Genomic DNA, 26,055 nt, shown 5'->3' with positions numbered 1-26,055 from the left:
TTCTTTCTTTTTCTCTGTCTTTTTTGTTTTCTTTTTTTGCCTTTTTTTTAAATAATTTTTTTAAAAATAATAATAATAAAAAGAGGAAATCCCCCTTTTCTCCTTTTTTTTTTAATTTGTCATTTTATGTTCCACTTTGAATAGTTGTGAAAGATATTTACAATTTTTGCAATATGGAACTTTTGTCTTTGTTGCTGAAAAGGATTCTCTCCCTTCGTGAAATGTCTGTTCTGCCCTCCACACCAAAATTTGACCCATTTTCTTTGTCTTTTCTTTTTCTCCTTTTTTCGTGCATTTATTTATAGCGGGTTAAGACATATATTTATGATCAAAAGGTATTCAAATCATCACCCTAATCCTATTATTTGTTTACACAGCTTTTTAGTCAAGGTCGAAGTGTCATTTGACCAGGAAAGACTTGCACAAGATAAACAGACACTCCGACTATCAAGCCAGTTTTAATTCGACTTTAGTAAAAATACCAAGCTAGAATGTGATACCTAATGTCAGAATGTGGCCCTCTATTTATCTAGTGAGCATTTAACAAGGTGTCTGATCGAGTAATTTCAGCTATCGGGAAGTCTATTACTTGCTCATTGGGTGCCAAAGGTCAGATTTGGGCAGGACCTTCAACCATATAAGACAGACACTCATTTGACCATGAAATATCTACACAAGATAAGCGGACACTCCTACTATCAAGTCAGTTTTAATTCGATTTTAGTAAAAATACCAAGCTAGAATGTGATACCTAATATTAGAATGTGGCCCTCTATTTATCGAGTGAGCATTCGACAAGGTGTCTGACCGAGTAATTTTAGCTATCGAGAAGTCTATTACTTGCTCATCGGGTGCCGAAGGTCGGATTTGGATGGGACCTTCAACCATATAGGGTTCTACCGCTGCCGGTTTAAGGTTGAGTTCGAAGGTCGACCTTTCCTACAAGTTTTCTAGAAAGACCTTATATTTCGAGCTTCTGTTGTTTTCCACATGATAAGGTTCTTTTTATCTCCTAACACCGTTGAAACTCAGGAAAGAATGAAAAGCATTCCCTATCCACCTTGTGAAGTTAAATGTAGTAGAACCACATTCACTGAGAACTTATCATTGACCTCGATTTCTTTGTTCATCAAATTAAAATGCATTTGGGGTTGGCTTCCTTTTCGGTGATCGCCTAAAGACCTAGTGTGCTACCTTCGTTCATTATTAAAGCCTCAACCATGTCTACAATTATCTATCTTCACAAAATTCTTACCGTTAATTTTTTATTATTAATGATAACCTAAATCCATTTGGATATTCTTTTCATTATTAAAGCCTCAACCATGTCTATAATAGTTTCTAAATTTTATAAAAAAAAATTAAAGAAATCTCTATTGTACATCTATATTATATTAAAAAAAGAGGATGTAGAAAAAGATTTTTGGACACTTTTGTCCCTTACTAACTTTATTAATTTACAAATCATACCATTAATATATTATTATAAATATAGAATTAATTATTAATTATCATACTAATAAATGCATAGAATTTAAAAGGTTAGAATATAGAAAGTTTTCTACACATAAAATTAATTTTTTTTCTTTAATTATAATTTATACTAGAATAAAAGAATTTTCTAATTTCAAAAGTTTTTGTAATTTTTTTTATTCTCTGTTACTATAAAAATAGGTTTTCTGCTTTCACAACAGAGAGTTTTACTTATTTAGTTTTAGTTCCTTAAAAACATCTCTAAAAAATTACTCAATCTTGAAAACATCTCGAGATGTTGGTGACATATTCATCAAGTTACAAATGATATATGTTCAAATCTATATATTTCGAATACTAAGCTTGCAGTAACACAAGGATGTTTTCTTCCACCATTTATCCACCAACATTTGAATTTCATTTTTTTCTTTAATATTAATCTCTCGTTTCGTTTCTCTCGAGGTTTCTTTAATCTTGAAATTAAATTAACTCAAGACATATGTGATATATTTAAGTAGCATGGGATTAATCAAATTTATATCTCAAATCAAGTTTGAGATGATACAATTTTACTTTTATATAGTTTAGCAATAATGTTTCTTTTCCAACTATGAGGTGAGAAAAATTCTATTTTTACAAATGTGTTTATATCTACTTTTTATTTTTTGTTTTTTTACTTACTATTTTTTCATCATTCTCTTATAATTAATATTATTTTTATTTGTGTAAATTGCACCAACCACCCCTAAAGTACGATCATAGTTACAATTATACCCTCAAACTTTCAATTGTAAAAATTAAACCCTTGAACTTTTACAAATAAATAAATTGCACCCTTAAAGTACATGATTATTACAATTATACCATCAAACTTTCAATTGTAAAAATTGAACCCTGGATTTCTCAAACTTTCATAAATTTTAAAAAATAATTACACCCTAAACTTTCAATTGTAAAAATTAAACCCTTGAACTTTTACAGATGAATAAATTGCACCCTTAAAGTAGATGATTGTTACAATTACACTCTTAAACTTTTAATTGTAAAAATCAAACCCTTGATTCCTCGAACTTTCATAAATTTTAAAAAAATTAGACCCTAAACTTTCGATTTTAAAAAATTAAACTTCTAAACTTAAAAAAAAATTAATGGGAAAATTGCATAAATCACCCTAAAGTATGATGGTTGTAACAATTACACCCTCAAACTTTCAATTGTAAAAGTTATATCTTTGAACTTTTACAAGTGAACAAATTGCACTCTTAAAGTATGAAAGTTGTTAAAATTACACCCAAAATTTTCAATCGTAGAAATTAAACTTTTATAAAGTGAAAAAATTACGCTGCTAAACTTCCCATTTTCAAAAATTACTCTTAAACTTAAAAAAATTACGCCCCTTTTCTACTTTCTCTCTCCTTCTTGTTGTCCCTCCCTTAGGGAGCCTAGGCATGAAAATGGAACCAAATGAAGCAGGCAAGGAGGAAAGGGGAGGAAGAAAGAGGGAGCTTTGTCTGCCATTGATGAGAGAACTTGAAGAATGGAAGAATCCGAGAGAAAGTAGAAAGAGAGGAGAGGCAGAAATAATAATTTAATTTTGGACAAATTGCATAAACCACCATAAAGTAGGATGATTGTTGCAATTACACTCAAACTTTCGATCGTAAAAATTAAACTCTTGAATTTTTATAAGTGTAAAAATTAAAACCTTCAATTTTACAAGTGAAAAAATTGTTCTCGTAGATTTTCAATGGTAAAAATTAAACCCCAAAATTTGATAATTGAAAAAAGTACCCACCGAAATTTTCAATTTTTTAAAAACTAAATAAAAAAGTAATCTATTTTTACTTTCTCTCCCACTTTTCCAAAAATGGAACCAATGTCATCCAAAAAAAGATCCGACCAAAATGGATAAGTCAAAAGAATCACATTGTTATCGATGGTTTATAATAGACTACCCCTATTGTTACCGATGGTTTTGAGATGGAATCCAGGAATATTAATAGCGTCGAATCCACGGCTCCGACCTTGATCCGCCGTTTGGACTCTATTACTTGTGTTCTATGGGTGTTCGATTTCGTCCCTCTCAGACTCAAAAACAGTTAAAAGAAGTGAAGTTGGGCTCATCAGAACCTTAGATTCAGACAAGCCCTTTGAAGAAAATTTGGTATGGGAGAACCAAAGAAAGATGAACCCAATTCGTGGAAGAAGCAATCCACCACTATCATCGACCATAGTGTCAGAAAAGAAATTCTACTACCATTATATTTGTGTAATGAACTTGAGGGCTAAGACTCGCCGGAAAAGATAACAACTCGTGATAGATTGGAAACCGCCGCGGTAGAAGGAGAGAGGGAGAAGCATGAGAGAGAAAGTAGAATGATAGGAGAAAAAGTGGGAGAGAAAAGAAAGTTTTTTTTTTTTTTTAGGATTTAACTTTTAAAATCGAAAGTTTAGAGGTTAAATTTGTTCAATTACTAAAGTTTATGATAAAGAAACACGGGCATAACTCACCGATAATTGACATATATCTCCAATCAAGAGGTTGTGAGTTCGATCCCCACCTCCCAACCCATTATCATAATAAGCTATTTTCATCTAAGTTTGAAATCTTTTAAAAGATGATGAGATTTTTGGAAAAGTCTTTCTCAATTTAATTGAGTAGAATAAGTGGGGGTAAATGATTTGAACTCATGAACTCTTGGATAGATAAAGTTTAATAAACGTCTTTGTTGGAAAATATATGCCAATTACGGCTCCCTTTGGCACAGATTGATTGACCTTATTTTCTTTAATACCTAATATATTAAACATTCTTTTTTTTTTTTACATCATTCTCTTGTGTATATTGATTTATATAGAATATATTTAATTTTTGCTTATGTTTACTATTAATCTTTTACGATATATGATTTAATTAATCAATTCTTCTATCTAATTCTTGTTTGTTTTTTTTTTTACCTTATTCTCTAGTGTATATTGGTCTATGTACAATGTATCTATTTATTCATTTATACGTTGCTATTATATACACCCACTATAGATATTATTCATTTTTCTAACTTTGCAAGTTAATTTGTAGTCAAACTTTTTTCTACCTTATACTAATTTTATTATTAGGTAACTTTTTTTTTAGCGATGGAGAGCCTTTGAAGATGGTCGGATCCCTTATATATATGTCAGATTTCCCTTCGGATTCAAGGAATCTTTGAAAAATAAATAAGTAACTTCAATATTTTGACTCACTATCTAAGGAAAATATATCCAATAAACCACTTATTAGCAATCTAAAATCTAAATAGCAAAAGATCAATCTAAAAACAACAGCCTACCATTATCGCCACAAATTATGGAAAATATGTTTAAAAAAAAACTTGGAGATGTTGAAAATATAAGAAACTTGGGGATGTTGAAAATATAAGGTTAAGTATTAAAAAAAGAAACAAGTGGGTCGTAGATGACATAATTTAATAAATTTTGGAAGAGCTAGACTCAAGTAAAACTGCTAGATTGGATTATCAAATAAAATCAATAGAAAATATAAAACTATATATTTAACTAATCAAAACTACGATGGTGAATATAGTTCAGTGATAATTAACACACATATATAATATTTAAGGTTGTGAGTTGATAATCCATCCCCACATGTTTTACTAAAAAAAACTAATCAAAACTAGGACTTAAAATAGAATTATACGTCAAAAAAGATTTATTTAGAGATAATGAATATTTAGAATAAAAAAGATACAAAAATACAAAATCAAGATATTTTATTGTGAGTCCAACATGTTATATATCATGACATTTCTAACTAAATACCCACAAAAATGGGGAAGGAAGTAGACAATTTTTAAATAAATTTCTTTTATAAATACACAATCTTTTAACTTCAAAATTTTAGATGGAAATAGGACTCTAGTTATTTTTCTCGATTTGAAATTATAAAGGGTGTGTTTGGAAATGATTTTCACAGCCAAAATTAATTTTACCATTGTCAAAATCAGTTTCCTATCATATTTGGCAAATTAAAAAATTGATTTTAGAGAAAGATTAAAATCACTTTAAATTGATTTTTAAGTATCATTTGGAGAGTGATTTTAGAAAATCAATTATACTTAAATCATTTTTTTTAAATTACTAATTCTATCATCACTCCCAAACACATCCAAAGTATCAAATTAAAATCAATTATGTTGCTTATTTTTTAAATTTGAAGAAGGAAATAGGGTTCCATAAATTTTATAACTTTAAATTTGTAGTTACCATCTCCAATTAAGTTGCCTGCTTTTTTGTTGGTATCCTGGGAAAAAAACTTCCCAAAATTAAGCATCTATATAAGTGTGTTAGGAGTAAATTTGTCCCCAATAAAATTTTGGTTTTTACGGAAAAAAAATCACTTACCCATTTTTATGATATTTAATGTCATTAGCTACAAATTTTCAATTAGCAAGCTCATAAAAAAGCTAACACGATACAAAAACACAACTCAAAGGAGTACATTAATACATTTGAGAGTCAAATATCGAGAAACTTTAGGACTCGTTTGGTAATATTTTCGTTTCTTGTTTCTCATTAACAATTTTTTTAAGAATGCACGATAAGGCATGAGTTTGAGTATCATCATTGTTTCTTCGTAGGAACGTCTCCGAATCTGATCAATTACTCTTCGCGCTTTGTGAGCCGACATACATATATGTTGACCTAAAGCGTATACTTCCGTATATCGATTCTTTTTTATTTTCTTTATCATAGGGTTTACCTCTTAGTAATGAATGATAGGTGGGCCTTCTTCGCCCTCCACCTAAGCTGCGCAGGAAAGGCCCAAAGCCAATCCCAGGGAATAGTGAAGCTCCAGGTGCAAGTAGTCCGCATCTTCACAGACATGTCTATTTCACCGAGCCTCTCTCTGAGACAGTGCCCAGATCGTTACGCCTTTCGTGCGGGTCGGAACTTACCCGACAAGGAATTTCGCTACCTTAGGACCGTTATAGTTACGACCGCCGTTCACCGGGGCTTCGGTCGCCGGCTCTAAGTATTTTTCAACTAACTTTGTTTCTTGTTTTTCATTTTTTGGGAACATTCTCACAATTGTATAGAAATTTTGGAAACCAAACTAGTTTCTCATTTTTTGTTTCCATTTCCAATTTGTTCCAAAACATAAATAAAAAGATTGTTTTATTATACTTAAATTCTTAGAGGTTGGAACCATGTAATACATTTTTCCTTTATTAACAATAAAGAAACAGAAACAAGAACGTTACCAAACGAACCATTAGTTACTGCAAAAAAAACAAGCAAACTAGTGGCTACATATATAACCACATAAGCAACCACTGAACCACATGTTTCATTTTTGTTTTTGGTTGAATTCTATGGCAGTCCCCATCTTTTACACTTATTCTGTTTTACTTTTAGAACTTTTTTTTGTTCACTTTGAACTTTCATGAAGAGCTTAATGTATATATGTATATAAAAAGTCTACTTTTCTTTTTTCTTTCTTTTCCCTCCTTTTTGATTCATAACTCCAAGTCTACTTAGTATTATATGACACTTCTGACAATTAGCCAGACCCAAAACAAATGTGAAGGTAGATAATTGAACCTTCAATCTTTAAGAAAGTAATGTCTCATTCTTAAGAAAGTAATATGTGTCTCATTCACCGACCCAAGAATACAAATTAGCACAAAACCCAATGTGAGGAATTTCATTTGAATCTTTATGTGATTTCCAATCAAATTCAGAAGTATCAACACTCTATTCTATTTTGAATCCCCTAGTATGTTTCCTGTCATTGAAATATACCGACTCGACTGTTCGTCTAGCACTCTATCTGCTTCCTGTAGGGATTACGCTTTACCACACCCGAAAAAGTACTCCACAATTCCTGGCTCGAAATAGTAACAATTATCTCCACTGATAAAATAGAAAACTTTGTTCATAATTAAGAAAGCAATACAAAATAAGATTCCTAGAACATTTAAATCTCACAGGGTGGTTTCTTTAAATTGATGTTTTTTCAAATTTGTTACACAACAAAATAATTTATAAATATGAAAAAATTCTATCGCTTTATCACCTTACCATTTCTGCATCAAATGATAAATCATATTACTAATATACCTAATAAAAATATACATATGATAAAGAATATATATCATTTCTGTATATCAAATATAATATACATCACAATAACAGGTTCTTACATCTGCACTATTTTTGCAAGACCAAACTTTGGAGGACGAGCTCTACATTGAATGTAATATAGGCACATAATCCAATTAAAATCAAGATCTCTTGGTATCAAAAAAAGAAAAAAAAAGCACAGAAGTTAAGACCTCAATATACAGTGATTACTTTTTGCCATCAATGGCATATAAAAAATTGGAAATACAAAAAAATACCTCTGTAGGATGAAATCTGCTTTTTCTACTCACATTTGGAAGGGTGTAAAACAGTAATGTCCTTGGTGGCTTTTTATAACTCTCAATTTAATGAAAGCTACCAAAAAATGAAATACACTAACTTCCCCTCTGGCTCTGGGAAGTGTAAGAAAGTTTCTAAGATGCCCTCCTCAGCACTACCATACTTAAAAGGAACAAAGATCTGAAAATGGAGTCGATGACCTTAAACCTGCCAAAGAACTTCCCATAGTCCATTGTAGACGACAAAAGCAAAGATGTTTCTTCCCATTTCATTATCCCTGCACTGATCTCACAAAAACGAGGTAAAAAGAGATGAATGAGTCTATAGAAATTCAAATCTAAAGAAGAGTAATGAAGTCAAAACTTATGGATGACTGAAAGAAGGTGATTTGAGGCATAGATGTACACGGTTAACGCATAGGATGATAGGAACATGAACATGAATACAATTCCACCATTATATTTTGAGTACACAAGAATAGTACACTAAAGCAAACAGGAAAAGCTTTTAAGATCTCTTTGTTATGCATGAATCTTGGGTGCCCTTAGGATAGACACCCAGATTCCTATATTTATTTTAAGTGTAGGAAATAAGTCCCAAGTTTATTTTACATGTGTAGTTCCCTACAGGCCAAATGATGTCCAAATGCATCACGATAGCACAAGTTCATGGTGAATAGTTTGAGGGGGTGGAATCATGGTTGTGAGTATGATGACCTAATGCCTAAGAATTTAGAGCTGAAAGAAGGCAGCGGTTGCGGGAAGATGGTCTCCCATTGTATTTTGGAGTCAAAGTACAAAGGAGGCATGACAAGGGCTTAGTTTCTGTTGTGAAAAAAAAAGGGTTGTGGCATACAATGTATGAACAAGGCATTGCAGGTCTTGCCGGTTGATGATAGAGATGAGCTAATTATGGAGGGGAATGAAATTTGGGAAGAACCACAAGAATCAGATGAAGGGGAGGTGGCCCAGATCCCATAATTGGGCGTAGGATTGATTTCACCCCACATCAAGAAGATGGGGTGATTGATTGCTATGATGTGATACTCCTCATCAGTTGCGGGGCTAAGCAATTTCATGTCTGCTGCGTTGGTGGCTAAGCTATGCATCTATACACCATAGAGACTACAAACTGGTAATAAGGGGGTATTATAAGGGAGCGAACTTGGAAGTGCCAGTATTGACAATCGTGGAAGAGATTTTTCCTTTGGCAGTGGGAAGTTCAGATGTCATTTTGGGCATGAAATGGTCATCCACGTTATGAAATGTAAGTGTTAATTAACTGGAAGAAGTTGATTATAAAATTTATCGAGAGCAACTGTCAGTGATTTTAAAAGGGGATTCGAGTTTCTTTGAACACACACAATGATCAAGGCTATTAGATAAGTGGTCCAAGAAACTTTGATGAATCTACTAGCTTCTGTGGGGGAACAACTTCGAGAGGAGCTCAACCTTGCTATCTATATCAGGACTAACTATCAAACCACCATTCCACCAGTTGCACGATCAAATCATAGTGTTGAAGGTAGAAATCTCCTCCACCCTTGTAAGGCCAACGGTATCCTCAATTTTAGAAAGATTTATTATTATTCTTTTTATAAGAGAGAAAATTCATTCAAAATGGACAAATCCAATGTAAAACCTAGAGGAAAAGCCGATAAGATGTCCCCTTTCCAAATGTACCGAAGAAACACCCTCCAAATATAGGTACTAGGTTAGTGCCTATTGGTCTTGCCTTCTGGCTTAATCAATGTTTCTGCCATCCGTGTGTAAAGTCCTACTTCGAAAACCCATTCTGTGCGTCCACCTTCATCTTTATCAGCATTGAGGTAGCATCAATTAAAGCAATTAAAAGAAGTGCAGTTTTGTTGAGATAAAGTGGGAGGTCATATTGCATCAGGCCAATGGGAGGCAATTGTTCCTAACAGGATTGATAATCATACAATGGTGAATTTGGCTTGATACCCCAAAACATAAAGGAATTGAAGGGTTTCCTATAATTGACGAGATGTATATAGTTTTAGGTTTGTAGCTTGATATGGAGAGATTGAATGCCAAGTGACCTAGCAATTGCACTGGGACTCTTTTAATTGGGACCAAAAACTTAGAACGAAAGAAATCTTAGAACCTTTGAAGGAAAGAAGCAGTCTCCCGCGGCTCGTCTTGACATCGCTAGATTTAAAGCTTCTCAATGGAGCTCTCTATCTCCTTTATTTAAATCTTATTCCCCTAGTCTGATTTGCTCGAATTGGAATGTTTTTATGGCAGTTTTTTAAGATTTTTGTTTCATTTCATTTTTCACTCTTTCGAGAGTTTGTATTCTTGAACATTTTGTTCCTTTTCATTATCTTAATGAGAAGTTCGTATCTTGTTCAAAAATTGGGACAAAAAACTACCACTGGTTTGATAAGTTGAAGCAGGCCATGACATCTTGTATGTCTTCCGTCCTTCGCAATTTCATGTTACCTTTTATATTGACACCAATACATTCAGAACATGATTGTGTGAAATCTTGTGTAGCATGGATACAGTCAACGCTCTTCCGTTACTTCTTGACACAAACCCATTACAAGTGGGCATTGAAGGTCCGTTAATGTTTCTAGCTAAGAAATGTCATCCCATCATTATCTGCTTTCGAGGTTTCAAGTTCTAGTTTGACTAGAGGGTTATTTTTTTAAAACAAGAAACAAAATTTTCATTGATATATGTAAAGAAACAAAAATTGTTTTAAAATACAAACTCCCAAAGAAAACAGGAAGAAAAAAATGCTCTCTCTAAACCCCTACCCTAACCCTAGCCCCAACCGCCAACCATGACCCGCCGCCTGTTGCCGCCAGTCCTACGCTGTTTGCCGCCACAAGCCTTCACGCCATCTTGTCGTCCGCCGACGTCTGTCGCTCTGGGTGTGGGTTGCCAGTCGTTTTCGTGGGCCGCGCTAGGGTTTGCATCATGCCCACTCACTACCCAACCTCCACCGTCCACCGTAGCACTCCTCCGTCGCTTCCTAGGATTCAGCCGCCGCCGTTTAGGGTTTGTCATCGCTTCTCTCCACCGTCCGCCGTCCGCCGTCATTATTGCTTGCCGTCACCGACAACGGTTCAGTGCCTAGGGTTTTGCCCCTGCCACAGTGCAGTTTTTGTTTTTTTTTTGGGTTTTTTTACATGGAAATCAACCGTTGTTGTTTTGAGAATAAACTCTTCTGAATTTAGGTTGAAGATGAGTGCTTTAATATCGAAGATATGAGTTGCAGGGAGGTGTTGCCCTTGATATTTGGCCATTAATCTTAGTTTGAAAATCGGTTGGTTGAATTACTACAACTACCAGAGCATGAATACTTCTTCGCACATAAAATAATTGACATTGAGGAAATTCAGGGTTAACCGAAGAAGCAACATTGAATGCATGGTTTGACCTTCAACGGGGGAAGAAGAAAGCTTGTTATTTCTTCGGGACCAAGGAAAACTGGTTGGTCAGCCTTTTGGGATATGCTGAAGGTTTGTTTGATTCGTTCACTCTGAAATCCTAAAAGGTAACAATTCCTTTCGAGGTAGGGCTGATACTTTATTGATGGAGAATAAGGGGGTCTCTTCTGCAGGTCCTCTGAAACAATTTTAGGTTAGGAAGGATTCTAAAGGCTTGGAGATTGATTGGGACAATATGATGGTCATCGCCAAATTTTGTGCCTTAGACAGCTGGAAAGATATAGCTGTGGCACTAAAAGAAAAGTTCTCTCAAGACTGTCAGATTAATCCGTTTTTGGCAGATAAAGGGCTTTTAAGGTTTGAGGACGATAAATTGTTAAACTCAAAGTGGGTTAATGGCTCGTAGCGATAGGTAGGAAAGTTCCATTTGAAGCTAGAGAGATGGAGCTTTGAAGACCATAGCAAGAAGGAAGTGGTGGAAAGCTACGGAGGTTAGGTAAAGATATGTGATTTACCTTTAAATTTTGGAATAAGCAATACTTTGAAGAAATAGAAGTTCAACTTGGCGGTTTAAAAAGGATCTCCTACAAAACTTTAAATCTTTTGGATTGCTCATAAGCCAGATTCAGGTGGAAGAGAACTCATGTAGATTCTTACCAGCATCATTTAAAATCAACACATAGTTTGGCAGCATTATAGTTCGTGTGAAGGAGATTGAGAGTGTTGAGAAAAAATCGAGTTTGATCTCAAGTAAGATGTTGGTTGCAAGATCTTCAAATGTGATAGATATTCAATGACTTCATTTGTTGCTGTCACATGAAGAGCCTTCTCAAGGGTTTTCACCTGACAAGAAAATTTAAATCTGAAGTTAGGTCTGAAAATGCAAACGATAGCCCAAATGTTCTTCCTATTTTGGATAACATTTCGCCGAAACTTTTGTCTGCTCAAGGAAACGAAGTGAGAATTGATCTTCAACCTTTAGAAGGTGCTAAGGTAGCCAAGAGAATTGACGACTAGGTTGATAGTAGCCTTAGTCTTAACTCGGATTTACTGCCGCCTAGGACTATTATTCCTCCCCTGCCATTTTTTTATTCGAGGAAAAAAAAATGACTCGTCGAGGCAAACAAAGGAAAGAGGAGGATTTCAGAAGGGCATTTCACCTCTTAGCCATGGTATCATCACTTACTTATCAAGGATAACGTTCTGTCCAATGATGAAGAAGATTTCAATATTAGTGTTAGCAGTGAAGATCCAGCCGAATATGTGGAAGAGGAAGCGGTTGTTAATGAAGATAATGAAGATTTATAAGAGGTTTCCCTACGAGTGGAATTTAATTTACTTTTTGCAAAGGATAATCACTTTTCTGCAAAAATGGATTTCATTCATTCTCCTTCTCAAGAGCACACTTTGGTAGTCAGAAAAGCTTCTTGCACAAATAATCAAAGTTTTTTAAATTTTTTTGAAGATGTTGGTCTTACCCTAGATCCAATCACTGATTAGGTAGGCTTTAATTATGGGCATCAGGTTTTTGGTTGGTTTAGCTTCACAACAGTTTTGAGGGTTGAGTTTCTTTCGCTTTTGTGTCTTCTCTTGGTGGAGGGAGGTTTCAATTTCTTTTTTTCTGACAATCAGCTTGTGTTAAGTGGTGATTTTGGTTTCCTCCTCAACAGTCTGTCATTTGATTTGGCGAGCTTTCTTGTTATCAATGTTTAACATCTGTTCTTGGGCTTCAGTTCTCATCTTTATTATGGGTTTTTGTTTTCTATGTTCTGTTTGTTTTTTCTTTTTCTTTTTTCGCTTCCTATCAAAGCTTGTATCCTTGAACTTTTTTCTTCCTTTTCATAATATCAAAGAAAAGTTTGTTTCTTGTTAAAAAAAAAAAAGAAGCTAAGATAAAACTAAAAAAGACAATAAAAAGCCAAAAAGGTAGCTAAACGGAAGTAAAAAAGCCTCCCAATTGAAGCATTTCATGGTAGGAGAAAAATTTACAAAAAATTGGAGAGATTGGTTTAGCTATGGTGAAACTTTGACTAGAGAGTCATTGAAGGTAAGTATTTTTTTTAATAACAAACTGAGCTTTCATTGATTAAAAATGAAAGGATATACAAGGGTCATACAAAAAATAAGCCCACAAAAAAGAGATCCACCCACCAGAAGAGACCCTAATCCAAGAAAATGACACCATAAAAAGTCTTAAAAACTGACATCCACAAAGAGGCATTAAATCTAACTATTGAAGGTAAGGAAAAAAACAAGAATCCTAGTTTAAAATTCTGCGCAGACCTGAAAAAAAGTATCCTATTTTATTGATATGAAGAAATATACAAAAACGGGTAAACCTAAACCCAAGGAAGAATAGTTACAAAAAGGTCCTCCAACTCACCAATAGATCATTTGAGGAATAGCTTGAAAAAGAGGAAAATAACATTTACACCAGCTTAAAGCCAAGACCAAAACACTATTTAAGAACCAAACACAAGAAGCCAGCTTGTTCTCAAGGTGTAAGTAAGGAAATTGAGTAACAAAATAAGTGATGTCTTCCCAAAAATCAAATTGTTTCAAAAAGCTCCAGTCAGGCACTGAGCCTGTGTTTCTCGCTTAGTATAACATTTTTATTTGCTTAAAAAACCAACTGTTGAAAGGAAAAATTAAACAAAAAATTTATGGGCTCATTTCATAACCATTTTTGTTTTCTATTTCTAAAAATTAGAAAACCAAACATGTTTGATAACTGTTTTTTGTTTTTAAAAAAATTAGAGAAAAATGGTTACCAAACATGTTTGATATCTGTTTCTAGCTATTTCTCTTGAGCCAAATGTCTCACAAAACGACAAAAAATATGTTGATTCTTTTAGGATATTTCATTTCTGTATAGCTGAAAATAACTCTTTCGACAATAGAGAGGAAGAAGCAAGCTACTGTAAGAGATATTTAACAGAGATAATTCTGAAGGTTTAAGACTCCATCTTCTCAAACCCTCATTTGCCTTGGAAAAGTGTGTATTTATACCACTTATCAATCAAGGTGCAACACTTTTCATTTTCTTATTAATTTTGTGTTTGGAAGTGTGCGTTTTAAGTTAATAATTCTTTTCAAAATTGATTTTTTTAATGTTTAATTTCTTCCGTTGTTAATTTTTAGTAAATTTGAGTTTGGTTATTTATTTATTTTTTTACATACGTGTGTCCGTGTGTCAGGAGTTAAGTTAATTAATTATTATTATTATATCAACAAACAATATATTTTTAAATTAACATTAGCAACTATAATACTTAAAACTCAAGGACAAAGTTATACAACCTATAGAATAGGTCTTGTTCAAGTAAGATCGTAGCTACTACAATACTGACGTAAAGATTATTTTTAACTTATTTGGAAAAATCAAGGATTAAAATGAACCTCTTTGAGAAAACTTTTCTCATTTAGAAATGAACCTCTTCGAGACATAGTGACTAAATAAACCTTTCTCTAAATTGACTTGATTTAAGCCAACTACCTTTAATGAGTCAATACCGTTTAAAAACCTTGGTGATTGCTTCTTGTTCGAATAATAAAATGGCAGGGAAGGAATAAAATTCCTTGGCAGCGATAAATCAGGGCAAAATCTAAGGCTGCTAACAACCAAATCGTTGGTTGCCTTATCACCTTCCAAAAGATAGGATTCTTTTTTTTTTAACAAGAAACCAACTATTCATTGATAATATCAAAAGGAAGAAAAAGGTTCAAGGATACAAGCTCCCAGAGAAGCGAAAAAAGAAAAAGAAAAAACAAACATAACATAAAGATAAAAAACCCATAAAAAAGATAAGATCTGAAGTCTCAGAACAAATGTTGAACACTGATATCGATAAAGCTCGCAAATTCAAAGGGACAGATTGCTGAAGAAGAAATCAAAACCAATCACTTCACACAAGCTGATCACCATAATAAAAGAAACTGAAACCTCCCTCCACCGAGAGAAGACACAAAAGCGAAAAAATCTCAACCCTCAAAACTGTTGCGAAGCGGAAACAGCCAAAAACCTGATGCCCAAAATTAAAGCCTACTATTCAGTGATTGGAACTAGGGTAAGGCCAACATCTTCAAAAAATTTAAAAAAACCTTGATTATCTGCGCAAGAAGCATTTTCGACTTCCAAAGTCTGCTCCCGAGGAGGAGAAGGAATGAAATCCATTTTTGCAAAAGAGTGTAATTTATCCTGTGCAAAAAGTAAATTAAGTTCCTCTGTTAGGGAAACCACTAATAAATCTTCAATAACAGCCTCTTGTTCTTGCACATATTCTGCTGGATCTTTACTACTAACACTTATATTGCAATCTTCTTCATCATTAGACAAAACGTTATCCTTGATAAGTAAATTGGACTGCTCACTTGTTGAATTGATGATACCATGGCTGAGAGGTGAAACGCCTTTCTGGAACCCTCATCTTTCCTTTTTTGCCTTGGTGAGTCATTCTTTTTTCTCGAATAAAATAATGGCAGGGGAGGAATAATAGTCCTAGGCAGAAGTAAATCAGGGTTAAGACTACGACTACTATCAACCAAGTCGTCACTTGTCTTGGTTACCTTAACACCTTCTAAAGGTTGAGAATCAATTCTCAATTCGTTCTCTTGATCAGACAAAAGTTTCGGCGAAATGTTATCCAAAATAGAAAGAACATTTGAGCTGCCCTCTACATTTTCAAACCTACCTTCATATTCAAATTTTCTTTTATCAGATGAAAACCCTTGAGAAGACTCTAAGCTCTTCATCTGATAATAACAAATGACGTCTTTGAACATCTATCACATTTAAAGATCTTGCAACCAACATTTTACTGGAGATCAAACACTTTTTTTCCTCAAAACTCTCAACCTCCTTCACACGAACTACAATTCTACCAAATTGTGTGTTAATTTTGTATTAATGCCAGTAAGAATATGCACGAGTTCTCTTCCACCTGAATTAGGGCTTCTGAGCAATCCAAGAGATTTAAGGCTTTGTAGGAGATCCTCTTGGAAATTTAAAGGTAAATCATAAATTTTTACCCAACCTCCAAAGTATTCCATCACTTCCTTCTCGCTGTGATCTTCAAAAAACTCCATCTCTCTAGCTTCAAATGGAACTCTCCTACCTTTCGCTAGGATCCATTAACCCACTTTGAGTTCATTAATCTACCGTCCTCAAACCTTAAAAGGATGGGATTCTTTACGTAGTTCATTTCCTTGATCAAACGAGTCTCAACAATATGTTTTCCAAAATAGGAGGAGGACCTTTTGGGCTTGCCCTCTAGACTCTCATTCAAAATCGCAAAAAATCTTTCATCTTTTATTTTATGATTTTATCAGATAAAAACCCTTGAAGAGACTCATCATCTGACAATAACAAATGAAGCCTTTGAACATCTAACACATTTGAAGATCTTGCAACCAACATCTTACTGGAAATCAAACTTTATTTTTCTCATGACTTTCAACCTCGTTTAAATGAACTACAAAGCTACCGAACTTTGTGTTAATTTCTATTGATGCAGGTAAGAATCCACATGAGTCCTCTTCCACCTGAATCAGAGCTTCCGAGCAATCCAAGTGATTCAGGGTTTTGTAGGATATATTCTTTAAACCACCGAGCTGAACTCCTATTGCTTCAAAGCATTGCTTGTGCCAAAAATTTAAAGGTAAGTCACAAATCCTTATCCAATCTCCAAAATCTTCCACCACTTCCTTTCTACTGTGATCTTCAAAACACCATCTCTCTAGCTATATATAGAACTCTCCTACCTTTCAAGTTTCACCACGAACCATTAACCCACTCTGAGTTTAACAATCTTCCATCCTCAAACCTTAATACCCATTTATCTGCTATAAAAGGGTTAATCTAGTAGTCTTGAGAGAAATTTTCTTTTAGAGCCTCACCAATATCCTTCCAACTGTCTGAGGCACTAAATTTTGAGATGACCATGGTGTTGTCACAATCTAACTCCAAGACTTCTGAATCCATTCTAATCTAAAATTGCTTTAAAGGACTCTTAAAGGAAACCTCCTTATTTTCCATCAATAAAGTGTCCTTCCTACCTTTTTTTTAGATAAGAGACTTGTTTATATTAACCAACAAAACAAGAGGAGACAACCTAAGGACTGAGGTAGAGGAACCCAACCCGAGGACTAAATCAATGTTTTCTAATTGCTCATAACCATGGAAAGGTTATAATTGCAAAAGAATTTTCTATAGTTTATGCACCACCAAGAAAGTGTCCCTCCTTCCTTGTAATGCAACTTTACCTTTTAGGGGTTCAATATAAGATGGCCCAAAATCATCTTTCTGATGTCCTTTCATAGCAGAACAAGTCAAACAACCCTTCAGCATATCCCAGAAGGCTAACCACCCAGATTTCCTTAGATTTGCAGAAATAACAAGCTTTCTTCTTACCCCATTTGAAGGTCATACCATACATTCAATACTATTCCTAGGTTGCCTCTGAATTACCTCAATCTACAAGTACCAAACTCAATCCTTTCATGTGAAAAGAAATACTCGTGCTCTGGTAATTGCAGTAATTCGACCAAACGGTTTTCAAACCAAAATAAATGGGCAAATTTCAAAGACAACAGCTCCCTGTGACACATATCTTCAATATTAAAGAACTCATCTTCAAACCATATACTAAAAAGTCTATTCTCAACAAAGCAACTATTGATTTCATGATTTCCATGTAGAAAATAATGTGAAAGACACTAAACCTCACTGCTTTGGAACTTGGCGGCAGATCCCTAGGTGGCGGCAGTGGGACCCTAAAAAAGCCTTGTTCACCTCTCATCTGCTTACAAAATTTGACAGTGACACCTCCAAAGTTGAGAAAAAACTTGCTATACCCATATCAAAAGATTCCATTGAAGCTTGATAAAGAAATAACAATCCTTTTTTCTTCTAAAAGATAATTGCCATGAATAAAACGAACAAAGAAAGATTTATTTGCAATGCAACAACTACTAACCAAGCTATCCATAGACTAACCAGAGCCAATGGCTACTCAAAAATGAATTAAAGAAGAAACTTGCTGAAAAGAGAGAGGGAAAACCCAGAGAGCATTTTTCCTCCTTATAGCATCTCCATAAAACTCAAAGACAAAAGAATCAAGTAAATTCATAGATCAATAAAGTTTTCACTAAAAGAATATATTAATTACTTTACATTAAATTAATATAATTAAATTCAAAGTTTGTAGTAAAATATTAAATCAATATAAATTCATTAGGAAAAAAAATAAAGCTTAGAATAAAATATATTATAATAAAAGTATCATTGAGTCGAATGCTATATTGCATTCACATCTACAAATCCTATCAGACAAACGATCAAAGTGCTTTTATGTATCTCCATAAGATTTTCTAGCAAAAAAAAAACACAATTATTCAAGGCTGTCGAATATCTAACTCCTAGAACATATGAGGATATCAGACATCTAAATTTCTTGAAACACCCCTTGGACAGTAGAAAGAAAACCCATCTAAGAGAAAATGTTAACACCTGGAATGCACAAAAAAAGAACAAGTACAGAACGGTGCAAAAATCTCATAATTCCTCTATCGAGAAGGAAATTATCCACTCGGATTGAAACCTGATATCTCTAATTCACCCTCTCACGCATGATGAGAGAGAAAAGAATGAATTAGAACTCTTATTCAAGGAAAATTACAATATTTTCAATAATAATACGGTGGATAGTTATAAGAATAAAAATGTATCTATATTCTATTGTACCAAGGACAGCTAAAAATGCAGACAATGAGAGCCAATTGTAAAGTTACCGATAAATGATCTGAAGCAGAGAACAGTTGCATAAACATCAGCATGAATCCTTGAACTGCCAATGCATTTTTCATCAACTGTTCCATTTAAAATACCTGCTATTGTTGTACTTTTGTTGCATTGTATAAATGGTGCAGTTTCTAGTCCTCATTGTGAGATTGGAGGCTCTTTTTCTTGATTACCTGATATGAAAAAGGCCAAGTTTCAAAATACTTCGATAATAATTTTTTGGATAAGAAGCTAATTAAAAAAACATAAACATTAACAATAATGCGAAATGAACAATATAAAATATCCTCCCAGTCGTTCAATCCATTGTGATCACAAAAAATTCTCCAAAAGAAGAAGAATATCACTACATTCCGAAATAATAATAAAAAAGAAAAGAATTGTTGTGCAAAGTTTTGCCCAAAAAAAAAAAAAAAAATTCATTCGGCAAGGTTATCACTAAGTAACTTAATGATGGGGGCAATGGGGTAGGTCACGTATCATGGATCATCTAAATTTAATAAAAGCAACCAAAGATAATTGATTGTCAGTTTATGACTGCAGAAATGTCACATCAGTGTACTTTGCCCTTCAGGAGAAAAAAGGGTTAATAGCCATTAGTGCGTTAAAAAATCAATACGGCCAAATCCAGATAAAAAATTAAAATATGCATCTCACCTTGTAAAGGTATTTCTTCCGCATTTTTATTGCTGTACGTATACATCTTTTGACGCTAATCTTCAGCATCTTATCATTAAAAATCTGTCAAATGACAATTGTTAAAACCAGCTGTAGACGTGAAATAGTACACACCCTCATCACTCTTCCACTGCCCAACCCACCCGCAAAAGAAGGGTGAGAAGAGGGAGATAGAAGAATACTTGACAAAAGAAATTTAGCAACTCAAATTAACTAAGCGTTGTTTCAGAGTAATTTTAAACCTCCTTAAGGTACTTTTAGTAAGTTATAGACACTTGTAAGCCTTTTATGGTATTTGATGATACACCTTAACCATAGACAAACACAAACATCCACAGGAAGTAAGAATCTCAATTCTTAAGAAACTTTTAGTATGTTACAGACACTTGTAAACTTTTTATGGTATTTGACCAAACACATAACCATACGCAAACACAAACACCCACAGGGAATAAGAATTTCAATTCTTAATGTACTTTTAGTATGTTACGGACACTTGTAAAACATGATTACAAGAAAACAGATAAAACATCCTCCCAGACCAGAAGTGCATAACTTTGATTTTCAAGTCTCAGCAAACAGTCAAAAGTAAGGTTTGTGCTGTTATTATCAATACTGGTACAGTGGAAACAATGTTATCATTGATACGCCAAAGTTCAACTGGTGCAGTGGGAACAATTCTCTCTACATTGTTTAACTCCATGGCCAAAGTTGAATGCTGTGATCACAAAATTGGTAAGAACTAGATAAAATTGTATTCAAAGATGAAAGGTAAGAAAAGTACAATAACTCCCAAGTAATTCAAGGTATTTAGATCCTCCCTTTAGCACACTCAATGCTGGACACCCAATGTATTGCCTCCCTTTCTCATTTTTTTCAACAAGAAACAAGCTCTTCAATGAATTGATGAAAAGATACAAAAAAGTGCTCAAGAAAACAAACTCCTATAAGTAAAAAAATAACAAAAACCTAACTGCCGAAAATAAAAGCACTGCAATAAACAAAAATATCATTAACAGAATAAATAACAAATAACTTAGAGAATGAACACCATTGAGAGGCCTTAAGCAATCAAACCACTCATTTGAAGCTATAAACTTCAGAAAAAATAGCTTAATAGTTTGTTGTTTTGGTGAGTTTGGTTGTTCATTGGATACTATTTTCTCCTTTTGGGGTTGTTCCCAAAATATTTTGTATACTTTCATCTAACAAAATGTTGTTTATGGTTAAAAAAAAAAAAGCCTACCTGTCTCATTATATATATATATATAATGAAAAGGAAGGAAAATGTTCAAGGATGCAAATTTCAAATGGGGTGGAAAAGGCAAAAACAATCCAACAAAGAACAAAGCTCCAAAAATCACCAACTCCTACTAATTCATTATTTATAACCAACTCTTTCTAACAAACTCTTTGAATAATGACTAATATATCCCGAGTATCCTAATAATACCTCTAACCATTTCTCTAATCATATTTCTTGAAAGAGGTCGTATAAGCTGGTCCAAAGTAATAGCAGATCCAGTATAAGCTAAAAAAATTGTAAATATGGAACAATTTTCAAAAAAACCCATCAACATATCTCAACCCCACACATCTATTAGTGTCCATTACTGATAGTGTTTATGAGTGTCTATCAATATCTTGATACACGTTTATCAATGATAGGTCTATCAATGAGAAACTATCAGTAATATACGTCAATCACTCATAGACACTGATAGATGTACGCCCTACAAAATTGTCATATGTGCAAAATATTACTCCACTAGTGCTATATTTCCAAATATGACAGTTTTGTAGAGGGGCTTCTATCAGTGATAGACCTCGTGCTATATTTGCAAATATGACATATTTGCCACCAACTGCCTACTTTATGGACCAAGACCCATGTCAAACAATGTTGCAAAGATATTAATTCCACATTTAGTCACCCTTGCCGAATTCAGAACATGCATACCAATCTGTCCTTGTCAGCATTTCTTAAAACAGTATTCAAAGAAGATACACTAGCTTATACTCAAAAAGGGGAATCCAGCAAAAGGTACTGCCCTATGAAATAAAGTCAAGTTTGCCTCACAAACGAAAAAAGAATGAGATTGTCTCATGTGTATTTGAAGACTAGAAAGAACGTGATCGTCCATCCAAATTCTTCAAACAAGTAACATATTAAGCACACCCAACATCTAATTTGAGGGGAAACAAGCAGGCAATAGAAAAACCAGCCAAGAGACAAATCAGAAAATCTCCTATATTTACTAAACAGTGTCTAATAGAACTATATGTTTAGATGAATAGCACATATTTTTTCACATGAACTGATATTTCATTGATTATATGAAATATACAAAAAGGAGAAAAACTCCCGGTCAACCAGACTTACAAAAAAGCCTTTCAGTTTTTCAAAATGTTATTTAAGCTATATTGTGCGAAAGGAAAGAAAAAATATTTACACCAAACAAGAGCCATAACAAAAACATTGCCATAGAAAAAAACTGGTAATATTTACCAGAATCAATTAACAGAGTCCATTCAAATGCACCTACCTTAATCAGATCGTCAATAGAACGTGTTTCTCTAATTATCTTCGGGCGATTCATTATAAGGATTGCCGCAACACAAAAAACAGGAAGCTCATCATCTCCTTGCTTAGTTGATGATATTACAGAGCACTTCTTCATATGATCATTTCTTGAACAAAGATTCCTTGTCAAGCCACAAAATGCATGGGCAGATGTTGACTTCATTCCAGCATTGTCACATGAAGAACGTTCTAAATTCCCATTATTGGATTGTAAGGTGTCATTCATGTTGTTCTGACTATTGGCTATTCTTCCCTCACTTATTTCAACTCCCGAGCCTCTTGGTAGTTGTAATGTCAATGCTTCCAGACAACTACCCTCTAAATTGTAAACTCTTGATTCGTCAAAATCAGCAGCCCACATCATCTGAATGGACAATTAGCTGTTGTTAGGATCAAAACAGGGTATTCTATTTCCATTTCGGATCACCCATGTTATAAAATCAATTGTAAATAAATTAAAAAGAGCACTACAGATATAATGTATCATTGCAGTGAATCTAACAAAAAGAGAGAGAGGGTTTCAGTGCAATGAGGTCTTGTTGGCCTAAGTGGTTGTGGCGTTGTAAGTAAATATGGTCCTCACCCTTTTGAGTGGCCTTCGTTCATGGGTATAAAGTCATATCCCAAAACCACTATAGAGTTATTTCTTTAGGTTATCCTTCTCCAAATTCGTGAAAATCTCTACTGGGATGGCTTGAAAGCTTACTTTAATTTATCATTGCAGTGTAATCTAACAAAAAGAGAGAGGGTTTCAGATCAATGAGGTCTTGTTGGCCTAAGTAGTTGTGGCGTTGTAAGTAAATATGGTCCTCCACCCTTTTGAGTGGCCTTTCAGTTCATGGGTCTAAAGTCACATCCAAAAACCATTATAGAGTTATTTCTTTAGGTTATCCTTCTCCAAATTCGTGAAAGTCTCTACTGGGATGGCTTGAAAGCTTGCTTTTGGGAGAACTTTAAAGTGGGAGACACTCCCTTCTGTTCTTTATTCCCTCATTTGTACCATCTCTCTTCTTTGAGTCATATCTCTATGGCTTGCATTCATTCCTTCATAGGGCAGTTCCTCTTCTTTTAGATTTGGTTTTCGTCGCTCTTTGTTGGATAGGAAGATGGCAGATGTTTCTACTTTACTTTCTATGCTTGATTTTGTCAATGTGCCTTCAAAAAGTAGGATGTTTGTTTTTGTTCCCCTTCTCCTTCAGAGGGTTTTTCTTGTACATTTTTCTTCCTTCTGCTTGGTCTTAAACTTTTCTCTATTTTATTTCCGTTGTTCTCCTTGTTATAGAAAGTTGAAGTCTGAAGAAGGTCAAATTATTTGCTTGGGAGGTGTCACATGGGAAGGTGAACACCATGGAGTGCATCCTTCGGAATTCCTCTGGTAGGAACCAAATAGCTAAAATAGATTGAAAGATAAACCGATAGAAGGATTGCAATAATCTCCAACTCATTCAAGGTACTTGAACCCTCCCCTCTTGATCACTCAATCCTAGACCACACCACACAATTTCCTCCTCTATCTTTTTCCCCACTCTTATTTATAACAACTCTCCCTAACAACTTCCCTATATAATTACTAACATACTCTTACTATTATATTAAAAACCCTAATTACCCCAAAGGTCATTCCTATCATCCTACTTGTTGGGATCTACCAATTAGCTAGTTTGGTTTGTGTATGCTTTTTGTTTTGATGATGGAGGAGGTGCTTAACCCCCTTCCACAACAAGGGTCGTGTCCTCTCGCTCTGTACTCTTTGTCATTTTGTGGGAGATTCGACTCGAGACAAATATGAGAATTTTCAATGGGTTACGTAGGTCTAGGGATGAGGTATGATCTTGTGTCAAATTTTTGACAGGTTATATACAAACCTGGATGGTCAAAGATTCCTCCCACGAACATTGGACTGGAGCCCAATCACCCTCCAGCAAGCATAGAGATCGAGAAACCCTTCACTGAAGAGGAAATTTGGAATGCTATCAAAGATCTTGGAACAAATAAGTCTCCTGGGTCGAAGGATTCACTATCGAATTCTACAAGAGGTTTTGGAACATCCTCAAGGATGATATATTGAGAGAGTTCCAAGATTTTTTTAATGGAATTATCAATGCAAACCTCATGTTTGCCTCATTCCTAAAAAGCTTGAAGTAGGGGATTTCCAGCCTATAAGTTTAATCTCTTGCTTATACAAGCTCATTGCAAGAGTTCTATCCGAGAGATTAAAGCATTTGCTGCCACATACTATCACCAATGCACAATCTGCCTTCGTGGCTGGGAGACAATTTCTTGATGTCTCGCTAATCGCCAATGCGCTTATTGAGAATTGGGAAAGACAACAAAAGCAAGGAGTGGTCATTAAGTTGGACATTGAAAAGGCTTTAGACAGTGTTGACTGGGAGTTTCTAGATGCTTTCCTTGAGGCTAAAGGGTTCGGGCATACTTGGAGACGTTGGCTCCGAAGTTGTGTTTCATTTGCAAACTTCTCCATCATTATCAATGGCTGCCTAAAAGGAAAATTATTGCTTCAAGAGGCCTTCGACAAGGTAACCCCTTATCGCCCTTCCTCTTTATTTTGGTCGGTGATATCTTTAGCCGTCTCATGTCTCAATCAGCTGGGCACAATCTCATTAAGGACTTTGACCTTGGACACAATTCCTTGAACATACACCACCGAAAATTCGCCATTGACACTATTCTTTTCTCCACGTATGATGATTCCTTCCTCACCAATCTGTTCAAAATCATCCAGACATTCGAAGAGGCATCTTGGCTCAAGATCAACCATCAAAAATCAGAAATTCTGGGAGTCAACCTAAATGACAGTGAGCTCTCTACCTTGGAAGCAAAATTTTCTTGCAAAATGGGATCTTGGCTACCCCCTACCTTGGTCTCCCTCTGCATGGCAAGCCTAAAACACTCTCCTTTTGGGACCTATGGTTGAGAAAGTTAAGAAAAGACTACACTCTTGGAAAAATTCTTTCATCTCCAAAGGTGGTAGACACACACTCATTCAAGCTACATTATCCTACCTCCCTACCTATTACCTGTCACTTTTCTCCATGCCCTCTAAAATAGCAAACACCTTAGATAGCCTCTTTCGAAGCTTTCTCTGGAAAGGCAACAAGGATACTCCTGTGCTATATTGGGCTACCTATTACCTAATCACTTTTTGTTCCTTTTCATACTTTCAATGAAAAGTTTGTATCTTGTTCCAAAAAAAAAAACAGTCGGTTCTTGAAGGGGGCTTGAGCCTTACCAATATGAAACAGAAGAACAAGGCACTCCTTGCTAAGTGGATTTGGCGTTATGTAAAGGAGAGATCATCACTTTGGCATAGGGTGATCGAAGTCAAGTATGGGCTTTCATCATGGTCCCTTAAACCAAACACGAACACCATACCAATAGGAAAAGGGCCTTGGAAGGGGATCCTCAAGACACATAAGCTGGTATGTGATAGAGTGGCTTATAAAGTAGGAGATGGCAGCAACACACCTTTCTAGATTGTCCCTTGGTTGACCAATGATTCCTTGGAATAGCACACACCTCTCCTCTTTGCTTTATCCATGAAAAAAGGCTTCCGTAGACCTTTGGTCAGCAGAAAACAGCTGCTAGAATTTGGGGATGAGGAGGAACCTTAAGGATGCTGAAATAGTGGAATGGGCAGATCTCTCTCTACTATACACT

General features: G+C 34.6%; 1 protein-coding gene across 15 annotated transcripts in view; it reads right to left on the bottom strand.

Annotated features, from left to right (window-relative positions):
• Nucleotides 1-7,165: 7,165 nt before the first annotated feature.
• Nucleotides 7,166-26,055, bottom strand: part of LOC111015226 (Ypt/Rab-GAP domain of gyp1p superfamily protein) — a 40,788-nt gene continuing 21,898 nt past the window's right edge. For 6 of the 15 annotated variants that reach the window (XR_015790764.1, XR_015790762.1, XR_015790754.1 and 3 more), the window contains 5 exons: nt 22,340-22,741; nt 20,350-20,511; nt 19,773-19,856; nt 19,106-19,288; nt 7,612-8,178 (listed from right to left, as the gene is read on the bottom strand). Coding sequence is in view for 2 of the 15 variants with exons in the window: in XM_022290182.2 (XP_022145874.1) it covers nt 20,365-20,511; nt 22,340-22,741 (549 nt within the window). In the remaining 13 variants the exon portion in view is untranslated. Of the gene's footprint in view, nt 7,358-7,611; nt 8,179-11,974; nt 12,161-18,037; nt 18,115-19,105; nt 19,289-19,772; nt 19,857-20,124; nt 20,512-22,339; nt 22,742-26,055 lie in introns of those variants that run through there. The other 9 variants (XR_015790756.1, XR_015790755.1, XR_015790757.1 and 6 more) reach the window with 9 other exon arrangements.

The sequence above is a fragment of the Momordica charantia genome (assembly GCF_013281855.1).
Source record: "Momordica charantia cultivar OHB3-1 chromosome 5 unlocalized genomic scaffold, Mcharantia_2.0 BLBB01000005.1, whole genome shotgun sequence".
NCBI lineage: Eukaryota > Viridiplantae > Streptophyta > Magnoliopsida > Cucurbitales > Cucurbitaceae > Momordica > Momordica charantia.
This window is presented reverse-complemented; position numbering and strand designations above follow the sequence as displayed.